Genomic DNA, 14,300 nt, shown 5'->3' with positions numbered 1-14,300 from the left:
TAACACTAAAGTTCTTATATTTAGTGCTTTTGGTAACTGTATGCAGGAGACTTTTCCTTTTTTTTTTTTTTTTTACCTTCAGATCAGTTACATCAAATGGAAAAAAGAAGCTTACATGCAATTTTATGGTTTGTGATGTGACATTAGAACTTCTTTTTTGCCTATGTGAAAGTTATGTACATATACATTCATACTTATTCACTAGCTATTTTATTATCTATTATAAACTAAGCATGGTGCTAAGAATTGGTTCCTTCCCTCAAGAAGTTTATAGTTCAGTGAAGAGACAACCAAGTCTCCTTTGCTTGGTTTCTTATCATCATTATTACCTCAAAATGTTAGAAAGCCCTGAGAGTCAGTCTTCAAATTTCTTTCCTACATTTTTTTCTCCTTGTGATCTGGTATAGTCTCATGGTTTTGCAAATATTACGTACTTGCTCATGGTTCTCAAAATTTTATCTCCAGCCAGGACTCTTTGTCCTCTTGACATCTGTACTCAGATGTCTAATAGGTATCTCAGACTTAATATATTCGGTACAAACTCCTGAACTCCCTCTTCAACGAGAGGCTCCTATCTCTGGAAATGGCATCTCTATTCATCCAGATGTTCAGGCCCAAACTCTTAGAAGTCCTCCTTGACACGTCTTTCTCTCACACCCTACAGGCAAAATATCAATAAATCCCGTTGGCTCTATCTTCAAAATATGTGGTCAGTTGACTCTCTCTCTCCATGCTCATGACTTCTCCCTGGTCCAGTGTATTTCTAATCAGGATTATTACAATAATCTCCTATCTAATCTGCTGCTTCTACTCTTTCTCTTCTGCACTGATTCTTCTAAAACATGCCTTTCTTATGCTCAAACTCCCTCAATAGCTTCCCACCTCACACAAAAATAAGCCTAAGACTTTCCAGTGGCTTACAAGGCCCTATTTAACCTGCCTCCTCCCCCACCCCACCCCATCTCTTACCATTTTCTCCCTCTCTCCACTTTGCTTATTATTTTACAACCATACTGGCCTCCTTGTTTTTCCTCCAGTGTGCCAAACTGTCCTGTCTCGGGGCCTTTGAACATTTTGTTGTTTCTGCCTGGCCATCTCTTTCCCCAGATATCGGCATGACTTATACCCTCAGTAACTTCCTTTTGGTATCTGCTTAAATATCTTAATAGAAATCCATTCCCTGATGCCCTATATAAAGTAACATTGCCCTCTTACCTCTCTCTACCCTTTGAGCCTGCTACTCCCTAACTCTCTTAACCTATTTTGTTTTCTTCCAGGGCAATAAATATTATATACATTCTTAAGAGTTGGTGATGTTTCTCTCCCATGTCTAAATTGTACAACAGTTCCATATGGGCAGAGACCGGTTTTTATTCATTGTTTTATCCCCAACATTTAGAACAGTACCTGGCATGTTGTAGGCCTTTAAATATTTGTTGAATGTAATGCAACAAGTGCAATACAATACAATCACTATGGTAGAAGTACATATAAGGTACAGTAGAAACATAGGGGAAAGAATGGCATGACTACCTAGGAATTGAGGGAAGATTTTACAAAGATGCCCTTAAGCAGAGATTTTTGGGGGAAAAAACAGGTAAGGGCATTCCATACAAAGAAAATAGCATCACAAATGTACAAAGGCATAAGAGAATACAATGTGTTCAGGGAACCAGAAGTATAGTACTGCTGGAACATAACTTGTGGAGGTAAAGATTAAGTAGATGAAGCTGAACATGTAGTCAATGGTATCTCATCATGGAGGATTGGAGGGTTTTTATGCCAGACTAAGGTATTTTAGATTTTTATCCTGCAAAGTGGGCAGTGGTAGGTAGTGTGGAGTCGTTGAATGCTTTTGAGCATGGAATGATATATATATTTTTATATATGCGTATGTGTATATGTTTACATGTTAGATATCTCTAGCAACAGTGTGAAGGGTGAGAATCAAAGCTAAATACAGCATTTTATTCAAGATATATATGATGTGGGATAGGTGAGATGTGGAAAAACAATACTATCACGTGTGGGCAAGGGGATATTTCATTTAATGGTTGCACGAAAACACTGAGGTATATATGAAGGTGTTCTTGGCATACTTGCAGTACATTTGCAAAAGAGAAGAAATGTCCAATGGAGGATTATTCTGTTTGTCTTTGAAAAAGCCATGCTTTAGAAGAGGAGACTTAAAAAAATTTAGTTAACAATTATGTTTTAAGTCGTAATTGTTATAAAAGTGCTTAAGGAGTACCAGTTATGAATTAAATAAGAAAAGGTATTGTTGGCTGAGCATGGTGGCTCATACCTGTAATCCTAGCACTTTGGGAGGCCAAGGCAGGAGGATTACTTGAGGTCAGGAGTCCAAGACCAGCCTCAGCAAAAGCGAGACCCCATCTCTACAAAAAATAGAAAAATTAGCCAGGTGTGGTGGTGAGCTCCTATAGTCCCAACCACTTGGGTGGCTGAGGCAAGAGCATTGCTTGAGCCCAGGAGTTTGAGGTTGCAGTGAGCTACAGTGATACCACTGCACTCTAACCCAAGCAACTGAGGGAGACTGTCTCAAAAAAAAAAAAAAAAAAGATGTTGTTACAGAATAAAAGAAGTTGTACTTGAATGCCAGCCTCTTTTCTTCATAGAGGAGCAGTTGGTTGTATGCCTCCTCATCTTGATTCATTGTTGAAGGAAATAGTGACAGTAGCCAATACAATCAAGTCTACACTATTTGCTATGGGGACAATATATCTGCCTTTGTAGGACGAATATCTGCCTTTTCATATTGCAGTACCCTGCATGCACAGAATTTTTGAAATGAGGGATGAACTATAAAAACATTTCTTCCCTTCGTTCAAATACAAGTAAAAACCATTGCCGTTATTTCAACTGGCTTACTCAAGTATCATCTTAACAATATATTGAATCTTATTACTTTAGGGTCAAAATATGATTTTTAAATGTAAGGATAAGATGGAGGTATCCAAAATAGTACATATAGTTTGAGTGTTAATTGACACTCTCAAATTCATGAAAACATAATATTATATTATTGAGCATATTTTGAAAATCATATCCAGATGCTACAGCAGGAGATGAAGAAATATTTTCTAAAGATAGGTAAAACCATACATAAGATTAAGATCCATTTCCTAAGTTGAAGTATTCACCTTTTGAGTGTACTATGCTATTCAACTCACTATCCGATGGACCACTGAAAGTAGTTTTCAGTGGGAAATTGCTTCATAAATTCTGAGTCCATGTTTGCTACCTATAGCCATATCTACCTGGCAGATTTACCAAACTTGTGGCCAGTGATGTGAAGTGAGATTTTCTAATTTGTTAGAAACAAAGGTTAGAAAAGAAACCAGTCAAGATTAGGTTACAGAATCAACTCTAGCTAGTTTAAGCAGAAAGAGATTTAATGAAGGATTTTAAGTGGCCTATAGAATTGTAGGAAAAACTGAAGAAACAGATTCTGGGTTGAACTTTCAGTAATGGCATTCAAAAGCCACATTGCAGCTGGGCTACCAAGAGAGTTACTACCCTTTTTTAGGATCAGAAAGGCTCTTGCAGAATTATGAAGCTATAACTTTTAGCTGTTTGCATCAGAACCTTGCCGCCTCTGCTATGATCAGGAATCTGCCACTATTAGGAAAGTAGTGGCTACATCAGCAAGTAGCCACTTTCATCAGCAAACTGTTGTCACTGCTGCTGGCTCTAGAGCCAAGCTATGCCTTTCACAAACCTGTACTGTAGAATGGATGCCTTGTGCCCTTCTTAATATCCTTGAAACCTATGACTGAATACTAGGACTTCTGCAGATACTGCTACAGAACAGGACCATCTCTACGAGAGTGCTTGCTGGTAGAAGCAACCTAAACTCAATCTCCATTCTTTTCTGTCCTCCAAATTTCTAGTGAGTGCATCTCATTGGTGGTACTTAAATCACATCCACAATCCTAGCTGCAAGAGAGGCTGGGAAATGTAGTTTTAGCCTTCTATTCTCTGTGGTACAGGAAGGCATACACTGAAGGAGGCTGAAATGGATATTGAATACTAATCTACCATACCTTCTGCAGGTATAAAACCTGATTCTCCTTAAGGCTAGCCATCATTAAATGGGCTTATAGATAAGTTGAGGAAAATTGCAAATAATACCATCAAACAATGCTGAGAAACTTGTTTTTTAGTATATTTTTATTGTTTTATAATACATTTTTAAAAATACCTTAAATTCGTCCTCCACCTCTATGATGAATTAAGTAGTCTGGATGACAAAAGTTTCCTCACATTTAAGATGTGGTTAGTGGATAAAAAATCTGAAAAACCATCAGAATGGGTTACCTAAACTCAGGAAAGTTTAGTGTTGTCAGATACTGAAGAATGATCAAATAAGGTGGGAACTGAAATCATTTGATTTGGTAGCACTTAATATTATTATTATTGTTCCTACACGTTCTAGACAAGGAGTAGAAGGTTCTTCTAGACAAGGAGAAGAACCTAATTGAAGGTTTAGGTTATGAGTGGAAGGGAACGGTTGGAGGCAGTGATTATAGAATAAGTTTTCAAAAAGTTTGGCTTTTAAGGGGCAATAGATTTGGGGCAAGGGTCCAATGTACATGCTAATTTATATAACAGAATTGCTAGAGCTAGTGAGGCCCTACTCAAATATCACACACAAGCAAGTACAGTCTTTCAAAGTTCTTCACTTTTGTCTTTTTTGTGTAGCTGGATGTGAAGTGTGTACTCTTAACATATTCTCTTTCTGCTTAAGTTAAGAAATACTCTCTTTCTGATAAGATATAATAGGTACAACATTACTTTTATCATGTCTCTAACCATTAGTTACTTTACTTTATGTTGTTTATAATGTGCCGATTGATTACCACTGTAGTTTGCAGTTTTAATTTAAAGCCCTTATAGCTGATTTAACATATTTGTATGATTGGTGAGCTGGGCATTGATTAGATTAATTAGCTTTCAATATAGTTTATTTGAACTTCAGTCAGTAATGAATGTTCAAAAAGTAAAAATTATAATTGCTTTTATAGGAAATGATGTTGGGTGCATTTTTTATATTACAAAGAATGTAAATTTTTATTTATTCTAAGTAAATATCTGATAATGTCAAGTACATTGGATTCTGCAGATGAAATAACCCTGTTGTCTCCTTCTTAAGGAGGAGAGGGCGGTAGAATATCTGCACATTTATACTGTACTGTTTTCTCAGGCTGCACTTACATAAGTGAAACAGGAACATGTTCAGGACCAGTGATTTAGTGTTCCAAATTCTCCCGTTAGGCATGGAGCATATTTATTATGATCTACTTCCAAATTCTTTATATTCCAGGCCCTATATGGTGACCTAGTTGGACTTTGGTTTAAAAAAAAAACAAAAAAACCCTTCTTGATTATGCAGAGGGGAGACATCAAAGAAAAAGGAGAAGCTGAAGGAGAAGGTTGAAAATAATAAAAATAGAATTGCTGGACAGTATTTTGGAGGTAGTAAGAGGGAATGGGGTAGAGAGAGCACAGGAGGTGAATGAGCTTTGTATAAGAAGAGGTATATCTAGTCTTTGGAGGCAGAAGAGAATGGATGGATATAGATTCAGATGTATATTATTTTTATGTGTTATTTTTCCTGTGTGGAACCGGTTTATTTGTAAGGACCAACCCATTTTAGGCAATTTTGGGGTCATTTAAAAGGTTAAATTCCTTGATTCTGACTTGAGATGAACATAAATTTGTTTATTCCATTTAAGTGGTAACTTTTAAAGAGTCTCAATAACAAATTTAATAACAAGAGTATATTACTGGTACCTTTCCATTGGTTTTCTTATTTTAGCTTTTATAAATTATTTGTTCACTGAATTTTTTATGTGTGTTTCTTATGTTTCTGCTAGACTTCTTTGAAAGATATTGGTTTAAATGGCCTTTAAAGTTGAAAGAAAGATACTTGGGTTTATATAATCCAAACCTTCATCAGGAAACCCGTGCTTTAGTGATTTGTCTGAAGTCATGCAGCTGCTCAGTAGCAGAGTTAAAACAGGAATATTGGTTTTATGTTTTTTAGGATAATGCTCTTTCTTTTATGCCAACTATGTTACTTTCCTAGTGTACTGGTATACTGATTTCAGCACCCACACTTTTGTGTGTCCATTTGGCCCATGAGTGTCTCATGAGAACTTTAAAACTAGTCTTACTGGGTTCTTTAATATTCATTCCTTCAACAAATACTTCTCAGGTGTCTACTATATGACAATTGCTATATAGATCTTGGGGATCAGCAGGTTCCCAGGCTTCAAGAATGGGAGAAACAAAAGGTAAACACTTAAGTAAAATTAGCAGAGGTTTAAATAGTTATGAATGTTATCAAGGAAATACAACAGAGAAATAGAGTATGGTGGCAGGATTATCTATTTTAGATGGTCAGGGAAGATTTCTGAGATAGTAACATTTCAGCTGAGACCTGAATGATAAGAAAGCACCAGTTATGTGAAGTTCGAGGGGTAGAGCATTACAGGCAGAGGCCCTAAGCTTGAATGTGATGAATGGTTGGCATGGTTGATGAATGGAAAGAAAGTGGATATTGTAGGGGGTGGAGGTTTAGGGGAGCAGTGGGAGGAGAAGAGGTCAGAGTGGACAGTTCAGTAGGACTGTGTAGACCATGGTATAGAAATGGGACTTTATTCTCAGTGAAATGGTATGGCATTGGAGCAGGGGAGTGACTGACCTGAATAATATGTTTAAAAGCTCACACTGTTTGATGGAGAGTTGATTGTAGGATGGGCAAAAGTGGAAATAGAGAGACCAGTAAGGAAACTGTCATGTTTGTCCAAATGAGAGATTATAATGGCTTGGACTTGGTGCCAGTGAAGGCAAGAAGAAGTGATTGGATTTGGGATTTATTTTGGAGGTCTGCTGGATTTGCTACTGATGGACTGGGTATAGGGAAAGAACATGTTTTGAAGGGGGGAAATCAGATAGTTTGTCTGGAACTTGGTAAATTCGAGATGCCTACTGGATTCCAAGAAGGCAGTTAAATACTCATATCTGGTGTTGACGAGGAGAGGTCAGGACTGGAGATACAGATCTGGGAGGCATCAGCATTAACACCATATACTGCAGGAGTTTGCGTGGAGAAGAAAGAGAAGGTGGTCCAAAACTGAGTCCTGAGGCATTGCAACATGTGGAGGTAAAGGTTGGGGAGAAGTCAGCAGAGGGCTAGTGATACAGGAGGAAAGCCAGAAAATACTGTGCTGTGGAAGCCAAGAGAAGAGAGCTTTTTAAAGAAGGATGTTAATGTTCACTTGTGTTAAATAGTGCTGCAAAGTCAGGTGTAATGCAAACAGAGAAATGACCATTTGATTTGGCAGTATGGAAGGCATTGATGACCTCAGCTAGAGTAATTTCAGTGTTACGATGGAGTCAGAAGCTGATTAGAGAGAATTGAAGAATGAATGAAAAGAAAAAATGGAAACAATGACCAGAGATGATGCTTTTGAGAAGTTTTGGGAAGGGAGTCTAGAAATGGAATGATATCAAGAGGGAGGAGGTGGAGTCAAGGAAGACTTTTTTTTAATTTTTGTTTGCTTTTTTAAAATTGGGAAATTTCCATTCTTGTTTAGTGCTGGACAGAATGATCAGGAATTAATGCTGATTCAGGAAAGAAGGATTAATTGTGGAGTAAAGTCATTGAAGTAGCACTGGTGGGATGGGATACAGAGCACAAGTAGGAAGATTGCCCTTTCATAGGAGTGGGGATGCTGTGATGTAATACAAAAAAGGGACCTCAGATGTCGCTTTACAGAGCCCCTCCTTTCAGTCTTACCAGTCTCCTTTAGACAACACTGATTTTTCTCTAATTACTTGTGTTTTTTTCCTGTGCCACATGTTATATGTTCTTTCAGATTGAATTCATCCTATAGAAGGCTTAGCAGGAAGCAGCTGTTGATAATTAACACTAATTTTAATTTTTGTGCCAACAGGTGAAGCGAAAAATTTATTGCCATATCTTGGACCCAACAAAATGAGAGATTGTTTTTGTACCATAAATTTGGACCAGGAAGAAGTTTATCGTACCCAAGTTGTTGAAAAATCTTTAAGGTTGGTAGAAAAATTGGTAAATTGTCATTATATATATTGATTGATAAATTTTATGCATTTTCCAGATTGTTATCATAAAGAGGACTCTCTTCTTCTGAAACTTTTACTTTTCTTTTACATTCTGAATTTCTTTTTAGAATTACAGAATGTCAGAGGTAGAGGGAGCCTTAATGTTCTTTGAGCCAGACTGACCACCTTATGCTTGGTTCCTTCTGACAAGAGCTTTGACAAGTGGTAATCTGACATTTGCTTAGTAATGTTCCAGTGACCAAGGAGTTCACTGGCTCCTAAGCAGCCTATTCAGTTTTTGAACTATTTTGGCTCTTAGAACCTCTTATATTTAGTTGATTAATGTTTATTAAAATGAGAACCTACTATATATCAAGAATTTACTGGGTTGTATTTATTCATATGTCCATGAGAATACGGTAGACACAGTGCTTGCTTTCATGTGACTTTTCATTACCTCAAAATACATCTTTCTCTAAATTGTCCCTAATTCTATTCCTTGCATTTTTGTAGAACAATTTTCTTTCACGTGACACTCCTTTCAAGTTTTTGAAAACGACTATCATATACCTCCGTCTGTTCTCTAGGCTAAAGTTTTCCTATTCGTTTGAACTTTCCTCAAAGTACATTATTATTTTGTTTCTCTAAAGAATAAATTGCTTCTTAAAGTTCATACAAGTCATTTAACTTAGTAGTGCATTGTCAAGGAAAGAATTTTCATCTCTGAAAGTGTAATTGCACCTTGAGAGTATCATAGTAATTTCTAGTTCATGAAATTGTAATATGCCACCTCTGTCCTGTTGCAGCGTTTGTGGACATGATTTTGGTGCAGACCTGTGCTGGGGGGATGCAGTCTTGTTCAGAGATAACAGGAATTATTGGAATGAGCATGTGGTGGATGAAATAATGAGTGCCATGACTCATGTGAATTGTATTTTAGACCAGTTGTATTTCAGGGATCTGTTTTTGATGCCTTTTTTCCAGCATTTTTCCCCCCTTATGTTTTGTGTTTTCTAAAGTTTCCCTTTATGTCTTTATTTTCAGTTTTTATAATTTTGAATATCTATTGAGTTCTTGATAAGAAAAGTATTATATAAAACTGAAAATAGTAGCCCAAACAGATTTGAAGTAATAAGTCAACTGTTCCTCTTATATTAGAGTTTTGGTGTTCTTTATATTTTATAAATATAAATTTTATTTATATTTATAAAAAATATAAATTTTATTTATATTTATAAATGATGAAACTGAGTCACTGAAAGTATGAATAATTGTCATATAATAAATGAATTTAGAATCAAAACTGAGATTGGGGACCTGAAACTATTAAAATCCCAATTTGTTATTTAAGGTACACTGATTCTGTATCACACGATAATCAGTGATATATAAAACTAATGAGTAACTGCCAATAAATTGGATACTTAGGGTAGATTCTAGTATGTAGCCTTGTAAATGAGTAATTAAAATTAGTCTTCTTTTTTTTTTTCACCCTTACCTTTCCAGATATTTGTGTTGAGGAAAACGATGAAACCAGTTTTCTTTATCCACCTTAAATTATTTTTATAGACGCACAGCAACTTGGGAAATATTTTAAAGCTAGCAGTGGCTACCTTAGGTAATTTGAGTATAATTTTAGCAGATGCTTCTTGGGTTCTGGGTGCTCCTGGCATTTTCCCTTGTGGAATAGGGAGAAAGAATCTGTAATAAAAACCCTTGCTCACCTTGTTTTCATTTCAGCATTCTCTACCCTTGTGAATATTTGTGATAAGCTGTTAAGCCAAAAGTCAGTAGATGCCATTTGGATTTGTTATGGGTTCTAGATAGTATATGTAGTCTGGATATAGAGTTTTCATGATAGGTGAACAGAAGTCACATATGGAAACTATAGCTCCTAAACCTCTCCCTCAAATCCTTTTAGGAAATAGGTGGTGTATATAAACAGCATAAACGTGACACTATTTGTACCTGGTGCTTCTCTTGCCCACGTCAGGAATTTCCTCAGGAGTCATATGTATGATCATAAGTCAGTGATACCAGTACAGTATATTTTTAAAGACAGTATAAATTTAGTCATGGCTCCTTACCAACCTTGTTAAAAATTTTCTTCAAATGGATTGATTAATTAATTAATTTATTTTTAATAACATGAAGATATGGCTACCCAGACGTGGGGATTAGATCATTGAGATTGTGATGATACAGTGGTACAGATGACTTAATAATTCTCATGTGGTTCTTTTTGGCTTTATAATGTACTTACAGATAATAATTGGGCCAGGTATGGTGGCTCATGCCTGTAAACCCAGCACTTTGGCAGGCTAAGGTGGGAGGATCACTTGAGTCCAGGAGTTCAAGACCAGCCTGGACAACATTAGCAAGACCTCATCTCTACAAAGAATAAAAAAAAATTAGCTGGGCATGGTCGCACATGCCTATAGTCCCAGTTACTCAGGAGGCTGAGGCAGGAGGATCACTTGAGCCAGGAGTTCGAGGCTGCAGTGAGCTATGATTGGGCCACTGTACTCCAGCCTGGACAACAGAGCAAGATCCTGACTCTAAAAAAGCATAATAATATTTCAATGTGCATGTGTGATTTATAAAGAAAATTATCCATTTTATAATTGTTTATAAAATGAGAAGAGAAATACACATCATGTCTTTGCCTAATAGTTGTTTTTGCTTTGGTTTCTATGTTGAGATTAATTAGAAGTCTGCAGTTACTTTGATAGACCAACTTCAAAAAGTTTATTTAGGTTACATTTGAAGGGAAAAACACAGTGACAAAGTCAACCAGGCATCATAGCAACTAAAAAGCTGAGCCAACTGTTATTTCTGAATCAGAAATAACTTCTGTAGGAGTATTTTACTTTGTATTTCAGCTTCTCTTTTAGTTATGACATCTTAAAGATACTACATTTCAGAATGATATTTATCTTTTTTGTTCTTTCAGCATTCTTAGGAAAGATATTCACTAGCATTTCAGAGATTCATGTCTTCATAGAAGAATTTAAATTTATCAAAATAGCAATCTTGAAATGAACTTGTAAAGACAAGCTATTTCACAGGAGAAAATCTTTGCAACTTGGAAGTAGGGAAAGGTTTCTTTCTTAGAATACAAAAAGCACTAACCATAAAAGAAGAAAATTGATAAATTAGATTTTCTCAAATTAGAGGTTCCTGTTCTTCAAAAGACACTGTCAAGAAAATTAAACAGCAAGCCACCCCTAGGAGAACATATTCTGACAAAAGGACTTGTACCCAGACTTTATTTTAAAACAAAACAAAAAAAACTGGTAACTGAGTAAGAAGACAGAAAACCATTTAAAATATGAGGAGAAGACTTGAACAGATATTTCACAGAAGATGATATATGAATGGCCAAGAAGCACATGAAAAGATATTCAACATCGTTAGTAGTCAGGGAAATTCAGTTTAAAACCATTTCTGGTCCGGGAGTGGTGGCTCACACCTGTAATCCTGGCACTTCGGGAGGCCGAGGCAGGAGGATCGCTTGAGGCCAGGAGTTTGACCAGCCTGAGCAACATAGTGAAACTGCATCTCTACAAAAAATAGAGAATTTAGCCAGGCATGGTGGCACATGCCTATAGTCCCTGCTACTCAGGAGGCTACCTAAGCCCAGGAGTTTGAGGTTGCAGTGAGCTGTGATGTTGCCACTGTACTCTAGCCCAGGCAACAGAGTGAGATTCTGTCTCAAAAAAACAAAACCCAAAAAACCATTTTTGTCACTATAGATTCTGGAACATAATCTGCAATGATAGAAATCAAATCACTGGTTGCGTGTGCGAGTATGGTGGGGGCAATTGCAGAGGGTCACCAGCGAATTTTGGGAGAGGTAGAAATGTTTTATGTCTTGATTAGGGTAGAGATTACATAGGTGTATGAATTTATCATGTCACATTCTCTAGAATAGCTAAAAACACTGTCAGTACCAAAATGTGAGCAACTGGCATATTGCTACTAGAACTGTAAAATGGTACAAACCACTTTGGAAAACAGTTTGACAGTTTCTTGTAAATTAAGTGCTCACCTTTAACTCAACAATTTCACTCTCAGTTACTCAAAAGAATTGAAAGCATATGGCCATAAAAAGCCTTGTGTAAAAGTTTATAGTGACTTTATTTTTAAGAGCCCAAACTGAAAACAAGTCGAATGGTATCACTGAGAGAATGGATTGTGACATACAATAGAATACTCACCAATTAAAACAAATGAACTCTACTGTATACACAAGAACGTGGAAAAAAATCTCACAGGCATTAAGCTGAGTGAAAAAAGCCAGACATAAGAGTACGTATGATTCCATTTATGTGAAATTCCTGGACAGATACATAATGATAGGAAGCAGATCACTGGTTGCCTGTGGCAGGTATGGTGCGGTAACTGCAGGGGGGCATAAAGTACCTTTCTAGGGAGATAGCAGTTTTCTATATTTTGATTGAGGTGGAGGCTACACAGATTTATAAATTTATCAAAAGTCATCAACCTCTGTAGTTTAAATTGGATTGTATTGTATGTAATTTATACCTCAGTAAAGTTGATTTATTTATTTTTGCTGCTCCCCCAATAAAGTTGATTTTTAAAATAGCTTGTTTTAATTTTGAAAATATATTTTTAAAGTAACATTTTGTATAACATTACCCATTTTAGATATTAATGTATTATTTTGGTTAATGTAGCTTTATACATTTTTAAGACAGTGATGGTGTGAGTAACTCTGTCCTCAGGTCTCATTTAGGTCCACTTTAGGTGAGTGTGATCCCAGGCAATTACTGTATCTTCTGTCTACAGGACTCCTGTAAAGCTTTGTTCAGAACTCTTCCTGGCAACATAGGTTTTCTCAGAGTTCAGCTTGGTTTGCATAGAACATAGTTGAAAACTTAGCATTGAGAATAATTTGGAGTTTTTGAAGTTCTTTTCCATGGTATTTTAGTTTACAATTTCATCAACTTTATTGAAAGTGATATTGAGTAGTAATACTATTAATAGTGATATCAGCCAATTATTATTAAATTATTTGATACTCTTTGAAGTAATGAGCTTCCCCCCTTTTCTCTTTAGCCCATTTTTCAGTGAAGAATTTTACTTTGAGATTCCAAGAACTTTCCAGTATTTGTCTTTCTATGTTTATGATAAGAATGTTTTACAAAGAGACCTTCGCATAGGTACGTACTATTTACAATTATCTTTAATCACAACATTGGTGTTTCTATTCATTCTTTCTTTAAGTATAAAGTGTTGAAAAACTGAGGAATAATATATGCCCTACATTTCTAATCCTTTATCTAGACTTCATGTTCATTTGTCAATTTGATTTTTAATTTGTATGTTCAGTTTAGATGACACTTCCTTAGGGAGGCCTTTACTGATTCCCTAGTCACTGTGTCATGTTTCCATACTACCTGATGGTTCCCGTTCCATAGTCCTCAGTATGCTTGTTCATTAGTTCTTTGTTTAATATCTAGATTCTCTAGTTAAATCTGATATTTATGAGGGCAGAGACTATGTCTCAAAGAGTGCCTTACATTTAGTAAATGTTGGATAAGTATTTGAGTGATTCAAATAATGATTTTACACAAAGGTTGCAGTATTGATCCTTCCAAAGAACATCTGTTTTTGAGGTTTTTCTAATGGAGGCAATAATTCACTTCAATCTAGTTATAGTTTTCTTTCTATCCATACTGGTGATCAATAAATATATTTCTTAAATAATTGTCTGATAGTGGGGTGCAGTCTGTGGGCATGGACTAGACCAAAGCTGACTGGCCACCTATTTGTCACATTCATGGTCTTTGTAACAATATCCTTGTATTTTAATAATAGGCAGAAGTCTAATTTACATTGTCCTCTCTTTTTTTAGTGTCTTGAGTTTCATCATCTCCATCTCCTTTCTGGTTTGAAACATTATCAAGTATCCTACAGCTTAAAAATTAAGCTTTATTTGTCTTTGTCCTCTTAACTAACTTCTAATGTTTCTCTGCTTTTGCTATTGAACTCCTTAACAAATGGTCTATATCCATACTCTGCTTACTACTTATTTCTTTTCAAGTATCTGTAATCTGGCTTCCACATTTTTCTAAAAAACTTTTTTGGAGTTTGCTACCATCATTTCAAAGCAAATCAAATCACCTTTTCAAACAATATATTTTTCTTAATTATAAAACTATTAC

At 35.9% G+C, this 14,300-nt stretch overlaps 1 protein-coding gene across 3 annotated transcripts in view; it reads left to right on the top strand.

The window, feature by feature from the left end:
• The window catches only part of RASA2 (RAS p21 protein activator 2), a 114,976-nt gene that overhangs the window by 16,068 nt on the left and 84,608 nt on the right, over positions 1-14,300 (top strand). For all 3 annotated transcript variants that reach the window (XM_069473154.1, XM_069473152.1, XM_069473153.1), the window contains exons 2-3: positions 7,983-8,100; positions 13,192-13,295. In XM_069473154.1, coding sequence (XP_069329255.1) covers positions 7,983-8,100; positions 13,192-13,295 — 222 coding nt within the window. The remainder of the gene's footprint in view (positions 1-7,982; positions 8,101-13,191; positions 13,296-14,300) is intronic.

The sequence above is a fragment of the Eulemur rufifrons genome, chromosome 7 (genome assembly GCF_041146395.1).
Source record: "Eulemur rufifrons isolate Redbay chromosome 7, OSU_ERuf_1, whole genome shotgun sequence".
NCBI classification, from domain to species: Eukaryota; Metazoa; Chordata; class Mammalia; order Primates; family Lemuridae; genus Eulemur; species Eulemur rufifrons.
The sequence above is the reverse complement of the archived record's forward strand: the minus strand, read 5'-3'. Positions and strand labels throughout refer to the sequence as shown.